The 16534-nt window shown below is 41.6% G+C and overlaps 1 protein-coding gene across 1 annotated transcript in view; it reads right to left on the bottom strand.

Annotated features, from left to right (window-relative positions):
* lrp1bb (low density lipoprotein receptor-related protein 1Bb) overlaps positions 1–16534 on the bottom strand; it is a 293597-nt gene that overhangs the window by 13755 nt on the left and 263308 nt on the right. Inside the window, 10 exon segments of the mRNA XM_086219771.1 lie at positions 6154–6318; positions 6496–6621; positions 8732–8905; positions 8988–9104; positions 9907–10013; positions 12414–12637; positions 13032–13273; positions 13397–13516; positions 14680–14814; positions 15098–15241. Of these exon segments, the coding sequence (XP_086075897.1) occupies positions 6154–6318; positions 6496–6621; positions 8732–8905; positions 8988–9104; positions 9907–10013; positions 12414–12637; positions 13032–13273; positions 13397–13516; positions 14680–14814; positions 15098–15241 (1554 nt within the window).

The raw sequence follows: 16534 nt of genomic DNA, 5'->3' as shown, positions 1-16534 counted from the left end.
TCAAGCACAGTCTGCATGTGGCCCTCCAGATGCTTGACTTTTGTCCTGTCCTCATCCACAGCCAGGTCTCTCTGTTGGAGGTCTTCCTCCAGGTAGGGCACCATCATTTCCTCCTTTTTCCGGATAACCTCATCAGACGTCAGTTTGAGTTGTAGAGATAGTTTTTTTCCCTCCTGGTTCAAGACTTTAGCTCTCAGCTCCTGCATTTCTTCCTGAAGCTTCTGAAATGCCATCTTGAGGGATATCAGCTCCTGGTTTTCTGCAACCATCTCCATCTGTATCAAGCGTCTTATCGACTTGGTCAGGTCACAATTTGTCTTTCAAACTCTCTCTCTCTCAGGTTGTTGTCTGTCACTGGATGTACAAGTGTGAGAACATTGAAACCAAAAGGATTCTCATATGTACTGATGTCCTCTCTGACATCATTATTTTCTGAAATAAATTCCAAACTCATAAGCTGACAAACCCTGTCTGACTAATGTCTTTGATCTCCGAGATCTCTTTCATGTCGTCATTGGCATCATCTCTCTGCCTGCATCACCAACATCCAAATTCCGACCTTGTTCTCTGGCCGACTCTGTAGTCGTCTCAAGATGCTGTCCAATCACAGTGTGACCCACAGACCGTCAAGCCCAGCTGGTGCTGCATCAGACTCACCTGCATGCACACAGGCTCCTCCTGTCCCTGCAGCTGATAAATAAATTTCTGGGATTTATTTACCTTATGTATATATTTTAATGTAACTGTTACACACACACACACACACACACACACACACACACACACACACACACACACACACACACACACGAATGACCACTGCATCTATTCCATCTATTAGATAGGTATACAAATAACTCTTCATCATCAAGGGTCCTATTTACATGATCTGTAGAGCATGCGTGGTCAAAATCATACCAAGCAAGTGCACTCGGATCGTGCTCAATCCATACAGATTAAAATGAAGGAGAATCTAGATACAAAATTAAATGCACAGCTCAAAGGGGTAGCAATTAGCCTCTACATTAATGATAAGTAGTTATAACACCAATTTTCCTTTATTGTGCACATGGAAGCATGAACTGATTGCAGCTGTGCTAATATTAAGAGTAAATCATTAACAATGATATATCAGTACAACGCACCCTGCTTGATGTGTAATTGCACATCTGTTGCACCCTGAACCACTGGAAGAGGGGAACAACTGTGTATATTAAGTAGTAACACACCATTAGAGGGTGAATTGTTTCGGTCTAACCAGGTGCGTAAATTCCCTTCAAAGGCAAATTCCAGGAGCATGGAGCCTGTTTGACAGAGTCTTCAAAAACCAGTAGTCACCATTTAAACATGGCAGGAGCCTGGATAGAGGACAGTGTGAGACCACGTAGGTCAGGCTGGACCTTTGGTATTTTCTCAGTCCAGCGCCTCCACCTGAGACTGGGAGAAAACCAGTTCAGCTGCTGGATTTAGCTCTGTGTTTTAATGGCTCACCCTTTCTGAACTTGGAGGACGTGGTACTGTGTCCTCCAACTGCCATTAGGAGGTCATTCTAAAATGCATATTCCTTGTGTGTTTCTGAAAGTGAGATCGTGCCTTTCAATATTTCTGTCCATTTCAACTATGCCTATGTCAGCATGTCACAAGACATTTGACAAAAAGCCCAAACAGTTTGATGGACACATACAATGACCAAAATAATTACTTCTGTGCTGAGTGTGCGCTCGAAAAAAAAATGACTCAGCATATAAATTCAAAATGGCAGTATACAGCGGTAGAGTGAATAACAGTTTACTTTTCTGTCAACCAAAAAGTAACCATCTGTAATAATATTGTAAAATATGTGATTAAGAACCCAATGACCACCAATTCAAATCATTTTCAAGATTTTATTCCAGCACTTTTTTTTTCATTATTTGTTGTTTTTTTTTAAGTAACAGGACAAGACGCACAAGAATAAGGAGACTCCTGCTGTCTTTTGTCTGCTATTTTCTACTGCAATAGAAGAAAGCCTTGGAGGTTTTATTTTTACTTAATTTATTGATAATTTAAAATGTATATGTATATATTAAATATAACCTGTTGGTGTGGATCAGCCTCTCTACATTTTGTGAGAACTACCAACGAGGTACACGGCTCAATGTTTTCAGCCTGCAAATAAGATATAAACAATGTCTACATAGTCAAATACACACTGTCAAGGTGACTAGTTACCAGAACATTGAGTAGAATCTACATGACTGCAGGTCATAACAACCTGGTTTAGGTACTTAGCCATGTTCCGATCTGTGCAACATCACCCTGCATGTCAAGAGAACATCTGATTTTATGTTGTTTATCTTGAAGTAACCACAAGCTTGAATTAAAGAAGCCCTGTTGATATATTCTTAGCTGCAGCCACGCATGGTTGGATCTTCACAACCACTGTCTGACAAAATGGAATACTGCTTTCATCCATCTCTGGGTCCCACAGCATCATTGTGAGTTCGTACACCACTCAGCCCCCAACACCCCAAGGCTCTCATTAGCTGTTCATAAGTAAACACAGGTGCGTGGACTCACTGACACTTCTGAACTGAAATTACTCATCAAACACTTCAGAAAGGACAGGACTGCCTCTTTAGCGGCAAGGCCGGTTCCACCTGAGAAGCCTCCAAGCTTGAAAACTGGAACAACAGAAATGAATCAAGTTTTACTCAACGACTGGAAAAGAACCGGCTCACCGATGACACCTCCTAGCAGCTGCTTGCAGTCAGACCCTGTGAGTCAACTACCAAACAATACGTCCCTGCTGAATGGCCATCGATCATTAAAGACCAACTGTCTTGAAATGAAAGGCGGTGTTTCCACCCTCACACCCTCCTTGACTGAACCATTCAACTTCAGGGTTAAAGACCACAGCAGGACTTACACAGAACTTCTGGGCCAGTTTTGGGCGATTGAAGCATAAACATGCTGGAGTGAACCGATACACAACTGCATCTGTTAGTCTGACTTCAAAAAGATTTCAGTCTGACTAACAATAACTCAGCCCACGTTTACTCAAGCTTAGAATGAATAAAGCCACTTTTCCTAACATCACTTGAAGTTATTCAGTTTGAGGTGTGACAGCATCGCTCAGTTTAGCTTTGCAGTCACATCCACCAGAAGCAAGTTCCTCATTACACACGCCAGACCACATCCCGATTCTCCTCCTGTCTCTGATCCTGACACTCCCCTCTTCTCCTGCAGTTACCTCGATCGAACCCCACCCCACCACCAGTCACATGACTTTATCCTCAGCAGCTCCGATTTGGTCAAACAAATTGTCTAAATATTCTAATATGAGCTTTTCTGACTTATATTCATTATCAAATGTGTGTTCAGTTTCCAAACAGAGTATTTCCTTTGTCTGTTTCTGTCAGAGAAACATAGGGAAATGAGAAGAGTTCTTCGAAGCGTTGAGCTTTGCAATCAAAGGTGAACTGTAGGAGGATGATTTTGACCTCAACAAGCGAGCAATGGCTTCGTCTTGTACTGCCACGCTGGTCCTTATTTGTTTGGTTAAATATGTGGAACTGCACCTATAAAATACAAGAATACCAGTCACAGACATGGAAGAGCAGAAACTGGAACATCCGCAGTCTTCCCGACCGTTCGTCTCCATTCCCTTTTTATCAGGAGCATCAGGGACCGGAGGAGAACCATCTGACTGCAATTTGTCCTGCATTTATCTTTGGACACTCATTTAGACCAATATTTTTCATCTACTGTAGCAGTGATGTGCTCATGCAGCAAAACCTCCTCCTTTATGAGGCACTGTTGCCAAACGTCTGGGGCTGCTTGCTACCCCCCCCCCTTCCCCCCATTTGTAATCTTGTCTCTTGTTTCTGTCCTTGTTTCCCTTCTTGTGTTGCCGTTTCGTGTGTGATTTAAAAAAATAACAACATTCAACCAAAAAAACAACAACAAAAAAACATTGCCAAGCGCATGCTGTGTTCCCAACAACAAAGTACCTAATCAAACAATTGCTGTCTGTCATCAAAAAGGAATACAATTCATTAGACAGTCTCATGTCTTCTGTTGAGTTTCATTCAGCAGCAGGTTGACACAATAGGATCTCTGCCTTCTATTATTCAGGCCTGAAGTCCTCCTGCAGTCATGCCACAGCACGCAGGACTCAAACACCTCTCAGTCAAACAAGAATACTTCTCATTTCTCATTTTATTTCATTAGAGGCCATTGAAGGATTTTGAAAAGTTTCTAACCCCTTGAATAATGACAGTTTATTAGAAAAAAAAAAACTGAGATATTGTGAGTAGCTGATTTGATCGAGGGAAACGTTTCGTTACATCCTGATTCACATCTCACCACATGCACACACAATCCCACAACTATCAGAGGAGACAGAACTGGTTGTTTCAGAGAGCGTGAGAGAAGACCTTGAATTTCAAAGGGTTTGTTCGGCAGGAGCTTGAATGATAAAAACTGCTCAGCTGGCAGATGTTGAGCTGAAGCGATGCAGGGTGGATGAGCTTTAAAGGAAGACAAATGTGGCTGAATGACATCATGCACTGGGTTAATGTGCAAGAGGGAAATGGGCAGGAAACTCTGAAATCAAATGTTCTATTTGTGGCGGAGATAACTTGAGTATAAAGGATTCTTTTTTTTTTGGCAGGATCGTTTCCTCGATACCAGATGCTTATGAGTTATTGCATATTTTTTGACAAGCAGATGTCAACATACAGATAAAACGACTGGGGTTCGACACAAAACTGGAGCAAAAGTGAGGCGGTAATGCAGTCTGTGAAGGGTATCTCCATCTGTACATGTTCACTCACTGCATTAACTGTATTGACATGAGCTGAAAGAAGATGTTTAATCTGGTAAATTTTTTTTTTTTTTTACCAAATATTAACTGGCAATGCATTAACACGATGGGTTTGAGCTGTGATTGTTGGTGGAGCTCATGTCTGCACAATAATGCACCACATCACACCATACTAGAGTACTTTGATGCTGGTGGCTGTCAGTATGGAACCCTGGGGTGGCTGGGGACATATTTATGTTCCATGGATAAAACATCCATTCCACCATCCATTTTCTTCCTCTTATCCTGTTAAGGCTGCTGGGGGGTGGAGGCTATCACAGCAGCCTTCGGGTGGGAGGCGGGGTTCACCCTGGACTGGTCACCAGTTCATCGCAGAGCCAACACATAGACAGACAACCATTCACACTCACAGTCACACCTACGGTCAATTTAGAGTATCAATCAGCCTCGTCCCCCCTTGATGTCTTTGGACTGTGGGAGGAAGCTGGAGTACCAGAGAGAACCAACGCAGGTACAGGGAGAACATGCACCACAATGCTGCCCAGATAAAACCCTCAATTTAGTTATTCTTGAACATGTTATATCAGAAAAAAAACCTCTTAGTAACACTAAACAGAATATAACTTCAAAATTATATGTAAAACAACTACATTGAGGGAACAAGTGACATCTCACGGTCACCATTTATTCAATTGTGGGAACAAGTTATATCTTGTGGCCTCAAAATAACAATATTACAGTCACAACCGATCCATTTTGGCCTCAAACACCCACAAAAAAAATCTCTTTATTACCCCCAAAAAATCTGTCTCTGTCCTCTCCTGGTTTACGTAGGTCGGGATCAGTTATGCCTACATGGTGTGAACCTATGACTACAACTACATGGACGACAATATTCCAGTATTTACAGACAGAATAAGATACAGCAATGTAAAAAAGCATTTCCTGATGACCATAGATTAGTCATTAGTTGAATATGGAATATTCTAATATTAATGTCACGCTGAAGGCCTGCTGGAGATTTTGCCCCTGATCCAGCAGGTGTCCAGACGGACAGGTTCAAGTCCAATCTCGAAGAAAAAAATTCCAAAGTTGAACATAAGGACACGCCTCCTACAATCATTTTTTTCTTCCTTATTGAACATGGAATGTGCAAAGTAGACTGCGTTTTTTTGTTTGCTTTGCCATGTGTGACATCAGTAAAGATGAGTCACCTGATCTGCTGGAAATAAACATGATTCCTACATTATTTGTGCTTTTCTGAATACACATTGGGATTAGCATGCAAACCTGTTGTAAAACAGTAGCACAGCAGACAGTGTTTGACTCTAGTGAGGCAGACCTACCGAGGGGAGAGCCCATGCAGGTGCCTCCATTTAGGCAGTAGTCTGTGCAGTGGTTGACCTCACAGCGCTCCCCAGAAAAGTCGGGCCAGCAGTAGCACCTCCAGTCTCCTTTCTCATTGGCTAAGCAGCGGCCTCCGTTCTCGCACGGGGGACGGCACAGTTCACCTTGACAACAGCAAAGTCCACATTTCTTACTGTGCTGCAGTTTGTAGAAGCAGATCACATCAAACAGTGCTGCACTGCTAATGTCAGACCAGGTCGAAATCTGGACGTGGATGGATGTTGGCTCAAATTCACTGTGATCACTCTATTAACAAGTTTCTCTGATTATCACAAGCCCACCTGAGGTGTTCACATCACTGCAGCTGCCGTTGACCAGCACCTTCCCTTCTGGACATGTGCATCTGGCGCCCGTTGGATTGAGCAAACACATGAAATCGCAAGACATTCTCAAGCATGGATTTGACGCTGTCGAGAAAAATAAAGAGCAGAGCCTGTGTAAAGAAAGGTGACTTTGTTTAAGCGTTTCTTCATTATTCATTTTCAGTTTTTAATTTTGGTTTTCTATTCCTGAGGCCCAGACAGGCACAAGGCTAAAGCATATGAATAGATCCACACTAACCTCATCTCCAGATTGAATAATCAAGGTTTGTGGAAAGTATAAAGAAATTCCTAATGAGTGTACTTCATGTTGCTGCCTTCAATGGGTAGACTAAATAATGTAAACATCTCATAAAAAGACCTCTGAATTAATCATAATTACAAACCTTTTCACAGCAGTGCTTTTATTACTTTCAGCCCTGATAATCAACATGTGTAAGCTTCGCAAGAGGTCTAAAATATTGTAAATCACAGCCTGACACACCTAACAGGAAAGGCTGCAACACAAAATACAAAAACAGAAGTTGAATAACAGTCGTGACAGAGGATTTGAACAAAGATGTCCATTTTCTTTTGATGAACTATGAATATTTAACCACAGTTATTTCACCTTCATTTCTATAGTCTGCACTATAAACAACTAATCCTCAGATTTCTAATTTAAGATACTCGGCCCACCAGCTACATGGCAGGTCTAATGAGTCTCTGGGGGAATGGAAAAGCTTATCTTTAAGTGAAATAATGACCCAGACCGAGTTCTCTGATGCTCCATTTCCATTAACACCAGAGGTGTAACCAATAACTGGAGTTGAACTCCTATGGTGCGTGGCTGTATTGATTAGCTGGGTCTAACGAAATGTGGTATGTTGGGAAACTGCAGTGTCTCCAATAGAGCTTCAATCAAGATTATTTGAGAAAGCTTGTGCAGCATCTACTAGCTGTATTTAACCTGTTAATAATCCAGCTCCCCACCATTATCAATGCAGTGCTACTGGGCTACAATCAACACCTCTCACAAATCCACGTGCTTCCATTATTTGCTTTCAGCTGATATTTTCCACATCCTCATCATCAGCTGGCATACAGGGAAATGAGGAGCCTCTACTTTGAGTACCAGGAGGATTCTGCTAGAGAATAACATCAGGGTGTTACCATTAAAACAGAATAATCAGGGGTTAAACAGATGTGGTGTTGCAATGATGCTACACGAGGCCTATGTGTTTGTTATCGACAAAAGTGAGGATCAGGATTAAGAAATCTGTAGGAAAAATAAAGAATTAACATTAATTGCTCAACTTCTTTTAACCAGTTAATCATCTACTGCTCTGTGTAGAAAATTACTGAAGCTAAGTTTTCATAAATTTTTAGTTGCAAAACTTTCTCAAACACAGCTGATGGAAGCAGCACGTGTTTACGTTCTTGAGTAGCTTAGCTTGGTTTAGGATACCTGAGGTTTAAATTCTTACTTCCTCAAGTTTACATTACTTTTGCTGTCAGGCAGATAAACTGGTACGGGAAATGTGAAATAAACACCTGTGTTGACGAGGTGTTTGCTGCTCTACAGCCGCCCGCTACACACGCGCTCTCATTACAGGTCTTTTTCTCAGACAGCTGAGCAGGTCTAAACACTGACAAGAGGGCTTCTTATGACATCAGAATGTCAGGCCACGGGACACGGACCCAGCATCAATATTTGATGAGTTGAGAATTAAAATGCATCGTCAGTGCACCATTAACAAAAGCTGTTAATAGTTAACTTTCAACAAAACACCTTAAACAGAATTTACATCATCAATTGTAGTGAAATGCACAGGTACATTGTTTGACTGTACATGATGTACTTAAAGTTTTGAATACTTGGAATGCAATATTTATATTTGATCATAAGGTACATGTAACTGAAATGGGTTTGGATGTCAAGGTTGTACTGCCAAATAATCCTGTCGTAAATGAGAGCAGGAGTGACAAAAAAAGTGAAACTAAAATGATGACATATTACAAACAAACTATAATTAGTTTAGAAATTATCAAAAATAAATGGTGCACATATGATCTGCACATAATAATACAAAGTATATACGCGTAATCCTCTTCTTTGGCCATTTGTTTTAGTTTTGTAAATAGTCTTTACTTTCTATGGCGAGAAAATAAAGCCTAATACCAGGAATGCAGAAAGCTTAACAAAGACCAATATTACCATCTTGTTGTTTGAAACGGTGGGAGACGAGAACATTAGTGGGCTTCTCCACTCCCAAGTTGAGAAACTCTGCTGGCAGTTTGCCAAACTTGTGAATCTTGAAGACCTCATGTTTAAGTCCGGTCCCGTAGATGTAGTCCTCAAATAAATCAATTCTGTAGGGCTGGGAGACACCTGTAAACCCAGCACAGAGTAAACCCACTGCAGTATCATGATCAGTGCATATTAAAAGGAGAGGTCATGTGTTGTTATTTACCATGTCTGTCACTGACGGTCACCAGAGGGTCTGAGCCATCCAATCTCACGCTCCCGATCTGAGAGAGCTCTGGATCAGCCCAGTACAAACGTTGGTTAAAATAATCGATAGCCAACCCTGTGGGAGGATGGGAGAGAGATTTATCAACATGACCATAGAGATCATCAAGTACCTGACTCAGTCTGACAGACCTGCCATGACAGTCACGTGTGGCTCAGCAAGAGGATGTTTCCCTCCGCCTCTGGCTAGTCTTATTCAACGATTCATCTCCTTACGCCAAAATTCAGTAGCTTCCCTAGAAAGGCTGTGAGGACGGACGCCTGCATTACAATTCCTAACCACTGAATCACATTCACTTTCTGCCCCAACGTCTGACTGGATAATTGAGAACCTGAGGTCTGCGATTTTTCTACGGATGATTAATTGTTCTTTAGAACAGGAGTGTTTGGAATTAAAGGAGGCCAAAGCAGCTCTAAAAAAAAAAACTAGATCAGCTCTGTCTCCCTTTAGGTAAACCATCACACTCAAGAGCGGCTGTGGAATTAACACATTTCCTTGTAGTTGTTTGATTTATCAAACTTCTGCTTGAAAGCTAAACAGCAGTTGACTTAAATACTAGAGTACTACATACAGTATGCACTATTGCTCGCATCCTTTATAGCATGCATTGAATTTTTTTTAAATAAACACAATTTGCAAAGTTCATGTTAAAATGTAGGAATTAAAAACATTCCACTCATTGTGTTCAAATGGTGTATGAGGAAGGAAAGGCACTCGGCGTGTTATTAAGCTACAGGAAAAGGACACTTCTTAGATTTCAAAAGAACTATACAGGGATCCATAAATGTAGCAAAGCAACAACAACAACAAAAATGTACTGCAGTATATGAAATGTATGGGTGTTAAAAGCAACACCCACCAGTGGGTCTCCGGATATTCTTCTCCAGCAGCACTCTGCGTAAGGAGCCATCCATAGCGGATTCCTCTATATGAGAGTGATCTCCTATTACACTCCAGTACATCATCCTGCCGGAGAGAGAAATGCAGGCCCTCCCTGATAACATTTCCTGGCAAAGCACCATAGAAAGTACGCATAGAAAATACAAAGACATAGAGCATGATACAGTTATTTCAGCACAGTTGGTCAGACTCCAATAAATCCCTCTGTGTTTGGTGATGGCACCTCTGAAAATCTGCTACAAAAAGTTTGAGAAGTGGGTCTGGTACCAAAAGGTCACAATTTCAATACATCTGTTAATGTGAGTGATAATAACAGAATATTTCATTCATATTCCTGTTCATATACTTCAGTGCCAAGTCCAGCTCGTGACTGAAGACATGCCCACTTCACATCCGATTGCACACACCTGTGTTGGAGTTTCCTTCTGGATTTGACCTGAGAACTTTCTGTCTGCGACTGAATTTTTTTTTGAGTGTTTTCATGCTAACAGTGCACAACACTGTGCTTCCAGCTAGACAATCAGCCATAAAGCACTTTGAATGCTGAAAGTGTTGCAAAAATGCTGCAACAACTCCTGTAGGATTTGATAGTGCCAATCAAGTGTGTACAGGTCGGAATACTTCACGTTTCAATCTTGTAATTGATTGACTATTCAGGTTGTGGTTGTTACAAAATGCTGTTTACATGGCAATGTTTTATTCAAAGTATTGTATTCCTTGAAGTTATATCAGAATATTGCTGTCCATGCAAACCTAGCCAGTAACTACATTTCCCCCCAGGTCATCGTCCATCACAGCCCTCTGCCTCCGGATGAGACGTGGCACGCCGTCATTTAACTCTGATGTAAAGCTTTCACGGCTCTGCGAGACGCTCAGATGCAACGGCTGTGTGAGAGGCGCCTGCCCAACCGTGATGGAAGTGTGTATTTTTAGAAAAAGGCCTTTTCTCTTCCTCAGATGTAAACAATGAATCACCTGAAGAGGAGAGAGTGAAGCGCCTGCAGACGCACAGTCTTTATTCTGAGAGTACTTCTGTCCTCACATCCCCCCTGAAGGGACTGAAGACAAACTTCATTTTTGGGCTATTTTGTGCTGTTGAGGTATGCTGGTCACATGAAGATGTGTTTCGGATATGTCGTAAATCAAAATTCATGAAAAAGTGTTTGACAGAACATTGCATAAGCGAGTACAGCCTCTAAGATGACCGTCGGAATAAATCAACTCCTCAGTCAAACAGGTTCAACAAAAACACTGCAATCCTCATGATGGGAGGATTTATTGCAGGGCTGTTTAATTGTCTGCTGTACTGTAGGTTTATGGACCAGGTAAATTAGAAAGTGAGTGTATACTGCATTTAATTGTTCTCTTTTGCTGTCACAAGATGGCCCATTAAGAGGAGATGCTAACCACAATCACATCCAAACCAAATCCAGGCAACACAACATTAAAAACTAAAGCCCTGCTGTAATTTTAATAGTTTTTCTCTCACTTAGTCCTTCACTCAGCTCACATCTCACATCTGGGTAATGAAACATAAATCAAGTGCATAGCTCGTTGCCATGTGGACTGACAGCTCTGCTCTACATCTCTGCCACTCACTGAACAGAGCAGACACACGGAGGGCTACGTATCAGCCTCTCAGTCATGGGGCGAGAGTAGCCGCTCTCTTTCACTGTATTAAACTACAGTTTGTACAGAAAGTCACAAGATTGAAGAAAAGATTCAAGAAAAGCCAAGGATATCAAAAAGTCATTTGTCTAGCAACAAACTTGCTAAATGAACGCCACTCGCTACTATGTCATCTGCTTTCCCTGCGCTCTAACAATGTGCAGGTGCGTTCAATGAAATTAGGACAGTTAAGCTTCAGTGTATTCACCATTTAGTCATTTCAAGGGTGGTCAAGTGACCATGCATTGTGCATTCAGAAGTGAAGATTTCAGGGGTGTCTGTGACCCCTTTCATCAAAGGGTTGCTATGCGTTTGTTGAGAGAGCGGCAGCAAGTCGTGTTGCCAGCTTGATGCAGCGCTCGTAGCGATCGACCTTAAGACAATTATCCCCCGCTTGTCTCCTCAGCTTTAGAGTGAATTTCAGCTCCGCAGCAACTTTACAGTCTTGGTCCACAAATCTCAGAGTGGTGTCTTGTGCTGCAGAGGGCAGCTGTTTTCAGCTGGTGAACAGGGCTGAGCACTTAGCAGCTAAACAGCACGAAAGCCCAGAAAGCCAAAGCTAAAAAATACAAATATGACTCCAACTCAACGATAAAGTCGGCTGGTTGCAATCAGCTGGTGATGATGAGGTCAGCAGTGATATAACAGTTCCAATCTTGTTTCTGCTGCTGCTTTGTGGCTAAAACAATGTCATGCCAGTTTAAGGACATTTGCTGTCCTGCCTACTAATCCCCATGTAAGCAAAGACAACTTTTCTTCTTCTCTGCCTACATGCTGGCCACACAGCAGACAACTTACCCTCGGGCCGGGTTGACAGCGATGGCGTAAGGCTCTCCTGCTATGTCTGTAATCAAGCGGGTGCAGTTTGGTCCCTTAAGTTGGCCTACATTTATGGAGTATCGTAACTTAGTCCAGTGGGCTGTGTAATAGCTGAACCAGTGCATCCGAGAGTGATCCGTCCAGTAAATGTTGCCTGTGATCCAGTCAGCAGAAATATCTCTGGGCCGTCGAAAGTCAGAACACTGCAACAATAAAAGTCACAAAGTCAGAGGCACTGTTTGATGCTCCGGACTTCGTAAACAACATTCAATATGGAACACGTTTCCTTTTCCACGCCTTTGAGGGACAGTTTCATGACCACACAAATCAAGTTAAAACCCAGGCATTCATACACACACACACACACACACACACACACATATATACATACACACACATATATACATATATATACACACACACATATGTATATACATATACATACCTACAAGATGAACAGTCATTTCATTTAACACAGATTTCATGTTGATCCAAAACACAACCTGCACACTCTAAACAGGCAAAGTGTTTTAAAATTCTTCACAATTAAACTGCAATTGTGTTAAAAACAGGATTTTGTAGGGTAGATGTACTCACAATGTTCCTGACATTGGTTTTGGATTGACTTCTCTCCAGAGTTTCCTTATAAAAAATTCCACCGGGGTTAAATTGGGTCGCCCAGATAAACTTCTGGTGGTGAAACAAAGCATCCATCCCAATAATACGTGCGTTGTCCTCAATTTGATTGAGGACTTTGTGTCCGTGGCTCTGGTTAAACGGATATACAAAACTTCGGATCTCAGTGTCGTTAGCAATGTAGAGCACTCGATCCTCTGGTCCTGCGTGTAAGAAAACAACAAAAAAGTCCTAAATGCACTGTAACATCGTATTCTAACGCTGAGGTCTACGCACATACGCAGAGTAAAGAGAGATGACTAATATGAAACCTTACACTCACACACCTTTTGCAATGCAGTTGCCATCGATCTCCTTATAGTTTCTATCACATGTGCACTTAAAAGATCCTTTGGTGTTTGTGCAGTAATGAGGACACATGTCAAACTGTAGACATTCGTTAATCTCTGGAAATACAAGCGAGAGTAATTTCATCAGAAAAACATCACTTTAAACAGGTTTATACACACTTCCCACGGTTGAATCACACTGTTAATTCACAAAAGGTGGAATAATTAGTGACAAATTCAAGCAAAGAGCAAGCTGGCCACAAGTGCTGGGCTCCGAACCTGATATGCATGAACAAAAGATACAGTAGAAGCTTTATTGAACATTGTACCAGATATGGCGCCTTTGGCCCATTACTAACCAGGAAATCACTGTATTTATGTGAAGTAGGAGCCACTTTTCTACTGACACAAACTCACTGGCAGGGAACAAGAACCAGGTCACAGGGTTGACTGAATAATAAGTTCTCCTCCCCTGAGACTAAATGACTATTACCAGTGTCATTAATGTGAGTTTTTTGGGTTCATTGGAAGAATAAATAAGCAAAAATGCCTCAGGGGAGAGAGCGTGGGTGGGAAACATTATCCAGTATTTTCAATATTCCAAAAGTAACAGTGTCATTCCACTGTAATGACTATTCTTTATAGACCTTTTACATCTTTGCATGTCATAGAAAGGTGGTTGATAATTGGCCTTGGAGGAGGCAGCCGCACCTCTTTTTTATGACATGCTTTAATTAAACATTTCCACTGTTTATGTTCACGACTTCTGCACATTTTACAGCATTTGCTATGGAACTTCTAATTTAATTCTACTTATAACAGGAGCTGAAGCATCTTTTTTCAAATGTGACACCTGCTAGTTTGTGAATCCAGAAGGTAGCCTGTTATTTGAGTGTCTGAACTGAATTTCTTAGCAGTGAGAGTACTCTTTACTTTTATCCCAAATCCAAAATAGAGGAACTGTACATTTTGCCTTGCCCACAAACTGATGCATTACAATCTATTGTTATTTATCTGAAGTTTTCATGGTGAGAGGTGTGTGTTGAGGGTAAAAATTGGACAAGATTACATGTGAAAAATATAAGCTAATACAGTGCTCAAGAAAAGTACCACTCCAGGAACCTGCTCTATTAGTTATCTTCACTGGATGTGTGAAATGTGCAACATCAGGACTTTTGTAAGTTCCATGGACAGATGAACCAGTATTTATAATAACTTTCACAGTTACATTGAAAGGAAAAAAATAGAGAAACTTAAGAATAAAAATGAATGTGTGCTACCGTCACATTGGCCTGTCTTTTGGTTCCTTTTGAAGCCGGGTTTGCATTGGCATACAGCGTTAGTATTTGTCTGGTTGCAAACTGCATCCTCCCCACATGGATTTGTTTTCTTTCCACATACATCCCCGCTGGAAACTACAAATAAAGACAGGACTTTGATTACACATCAGACCTCTGCATCTTAGACACCCGCTGTGCTTTTCTTTTGATGTGCAAAAGCCAAAAGGACATCATCCTCTTCTGTACGTTACCCACAACACATTTCAGACATGGTCATACATATATTACCATAAATAACAAAACATCAAATCTAAAATAAGGAGACTGCTGTGCTTCCAGGTAACATCATGGTGTCATTCAGGACTTTTTATCTCCGCCGACTGCTTCTTTGATGCCTTTACGTTGCGTCTGTACTTACAGGCCTTGCAGTCTTGTTCGTCTGAGCCGCCGTCCCCGCAGTCATTGAAGAGGTCACATTGCAGCTGGATTGGGATACAGCGCCGATTGCTGCAGGTGAACTCTGTCTTCCCACAAGGACGGGGTCTTCCTGCCACCACCTCTGCTTTAGTGCACAAAATATCAGTGTAAAAGGTAAGAACGCTACCACATGTTCTAATGAGCACATCCTGCTTTCAGCTTCTAAAGATGTTGCTGCAGAAGAAGACAGGGAGCCATTAAAGCCGGGAAATATTTGTTGTTCATTCTAGCATCTTATTGGTTTTACTTTTCCTCCACTGCCTTTGAAATAATTTTTTTTTCTATTCAATCCTGGCTGCAAATTAAAAAATTATTCTCACAATGAATATTTACATTTACGCTATAATTGCTAGACTTATACGTATGCATATATCTTAATGTATTAATTCCTCCCTGTACACACTTTTAATCCTGTTTTTTTATATTATCCATTGCCTTTCCATATCGAATCTTGATTTATCTTTTTTAATGCTGGTTTGATGCCCAACTGCATCTGAATTGTAAACGAAAGCCCTTCAACTGGGCTGTGAAGTCATAACTCATCATTAGTTGTTGCAGGAATACACATCATCCCAGAAAAGGCTCCTTGAGAATTGTCAATTTACTTAACACCTATTTGATCATCAGGTTACTTTACTATACAGCCGTCGTCTTTTCTTGCAAAAAAAAAACAAAACCAATGGCAAGTGGACATCCCGACACACACAGGAGGGAAGGAACACAATGAAGTGATGGAAAGATGGAAGGAGGGAATGATGGGATTAAGCTGAGATTGAGGGGATGGATGGAGGGAAGAGGCGTACAAATGAGGGAGGTAATGGAGTGAAGTAAGAGATTGATGGCTGTATCAATGGAATCAGAGGGGAAGATAAGGGAGGAGAGACAGAATGAAAGAGTGAAATATGAATGAAGTCATTTGTCCCATGCTTTCAGGCCAGCTCTGTGTTATCATTCACACCAGACGTGCTGTAAGGGGACATGTCGGGACGCTACAGCGGGAGAGTGCCAGCCTGGGCCTGCCTTCAGCTATATAAAAGGAGTTTAACAAAGAAGCCCTTTCAACAATAGAATCAATTAAAAAAAATCTTGTGGAATTTCACAAGGCACCTTGTAGCTCTACCGCTGACACATTGTGACGGATACTAAAGATGGCATTTGTTTCTTTTTCCTTTATTATCCAACCATCCATCCATTTTCTACCTCTTATCCTGTTAAGGGTCTGGGGGGGGCTGGAGCCTATCCCAGCAGCCTTTGGGTAAAAGGCGGGGTTCACCCTGGACAGGTCACCAGTCCATCGCAGGGCCAACACATAGAGACAGACAACCATTCACACTCACAGTCACACCTACGGTCAATTTAGAGTATCAATCAGCCTCAT

This window comes from Aulostomus chinensis, chromosome 12 (assembly GCF_037954235.1).
Source record: "Aulostomus chinensis isolate RoL2024-O1b breed Wild chromosome 12, RoL_Achi_v1.0, whole genome shotgun sequence".
Classification (NCBI taxonomy): domain Eukaryota; kingdom Metazoa; phylum Chordata; class Actinopteri; order Syngnathiformes; family Aulostomidae; genus Aulostomus; species Aulostomus chinensis.
The sequence above is the reverse complement of the archived record's forward strand: the minus strand, read 5'-3'. Positions and strand labels throughout refer to the sequence as shown.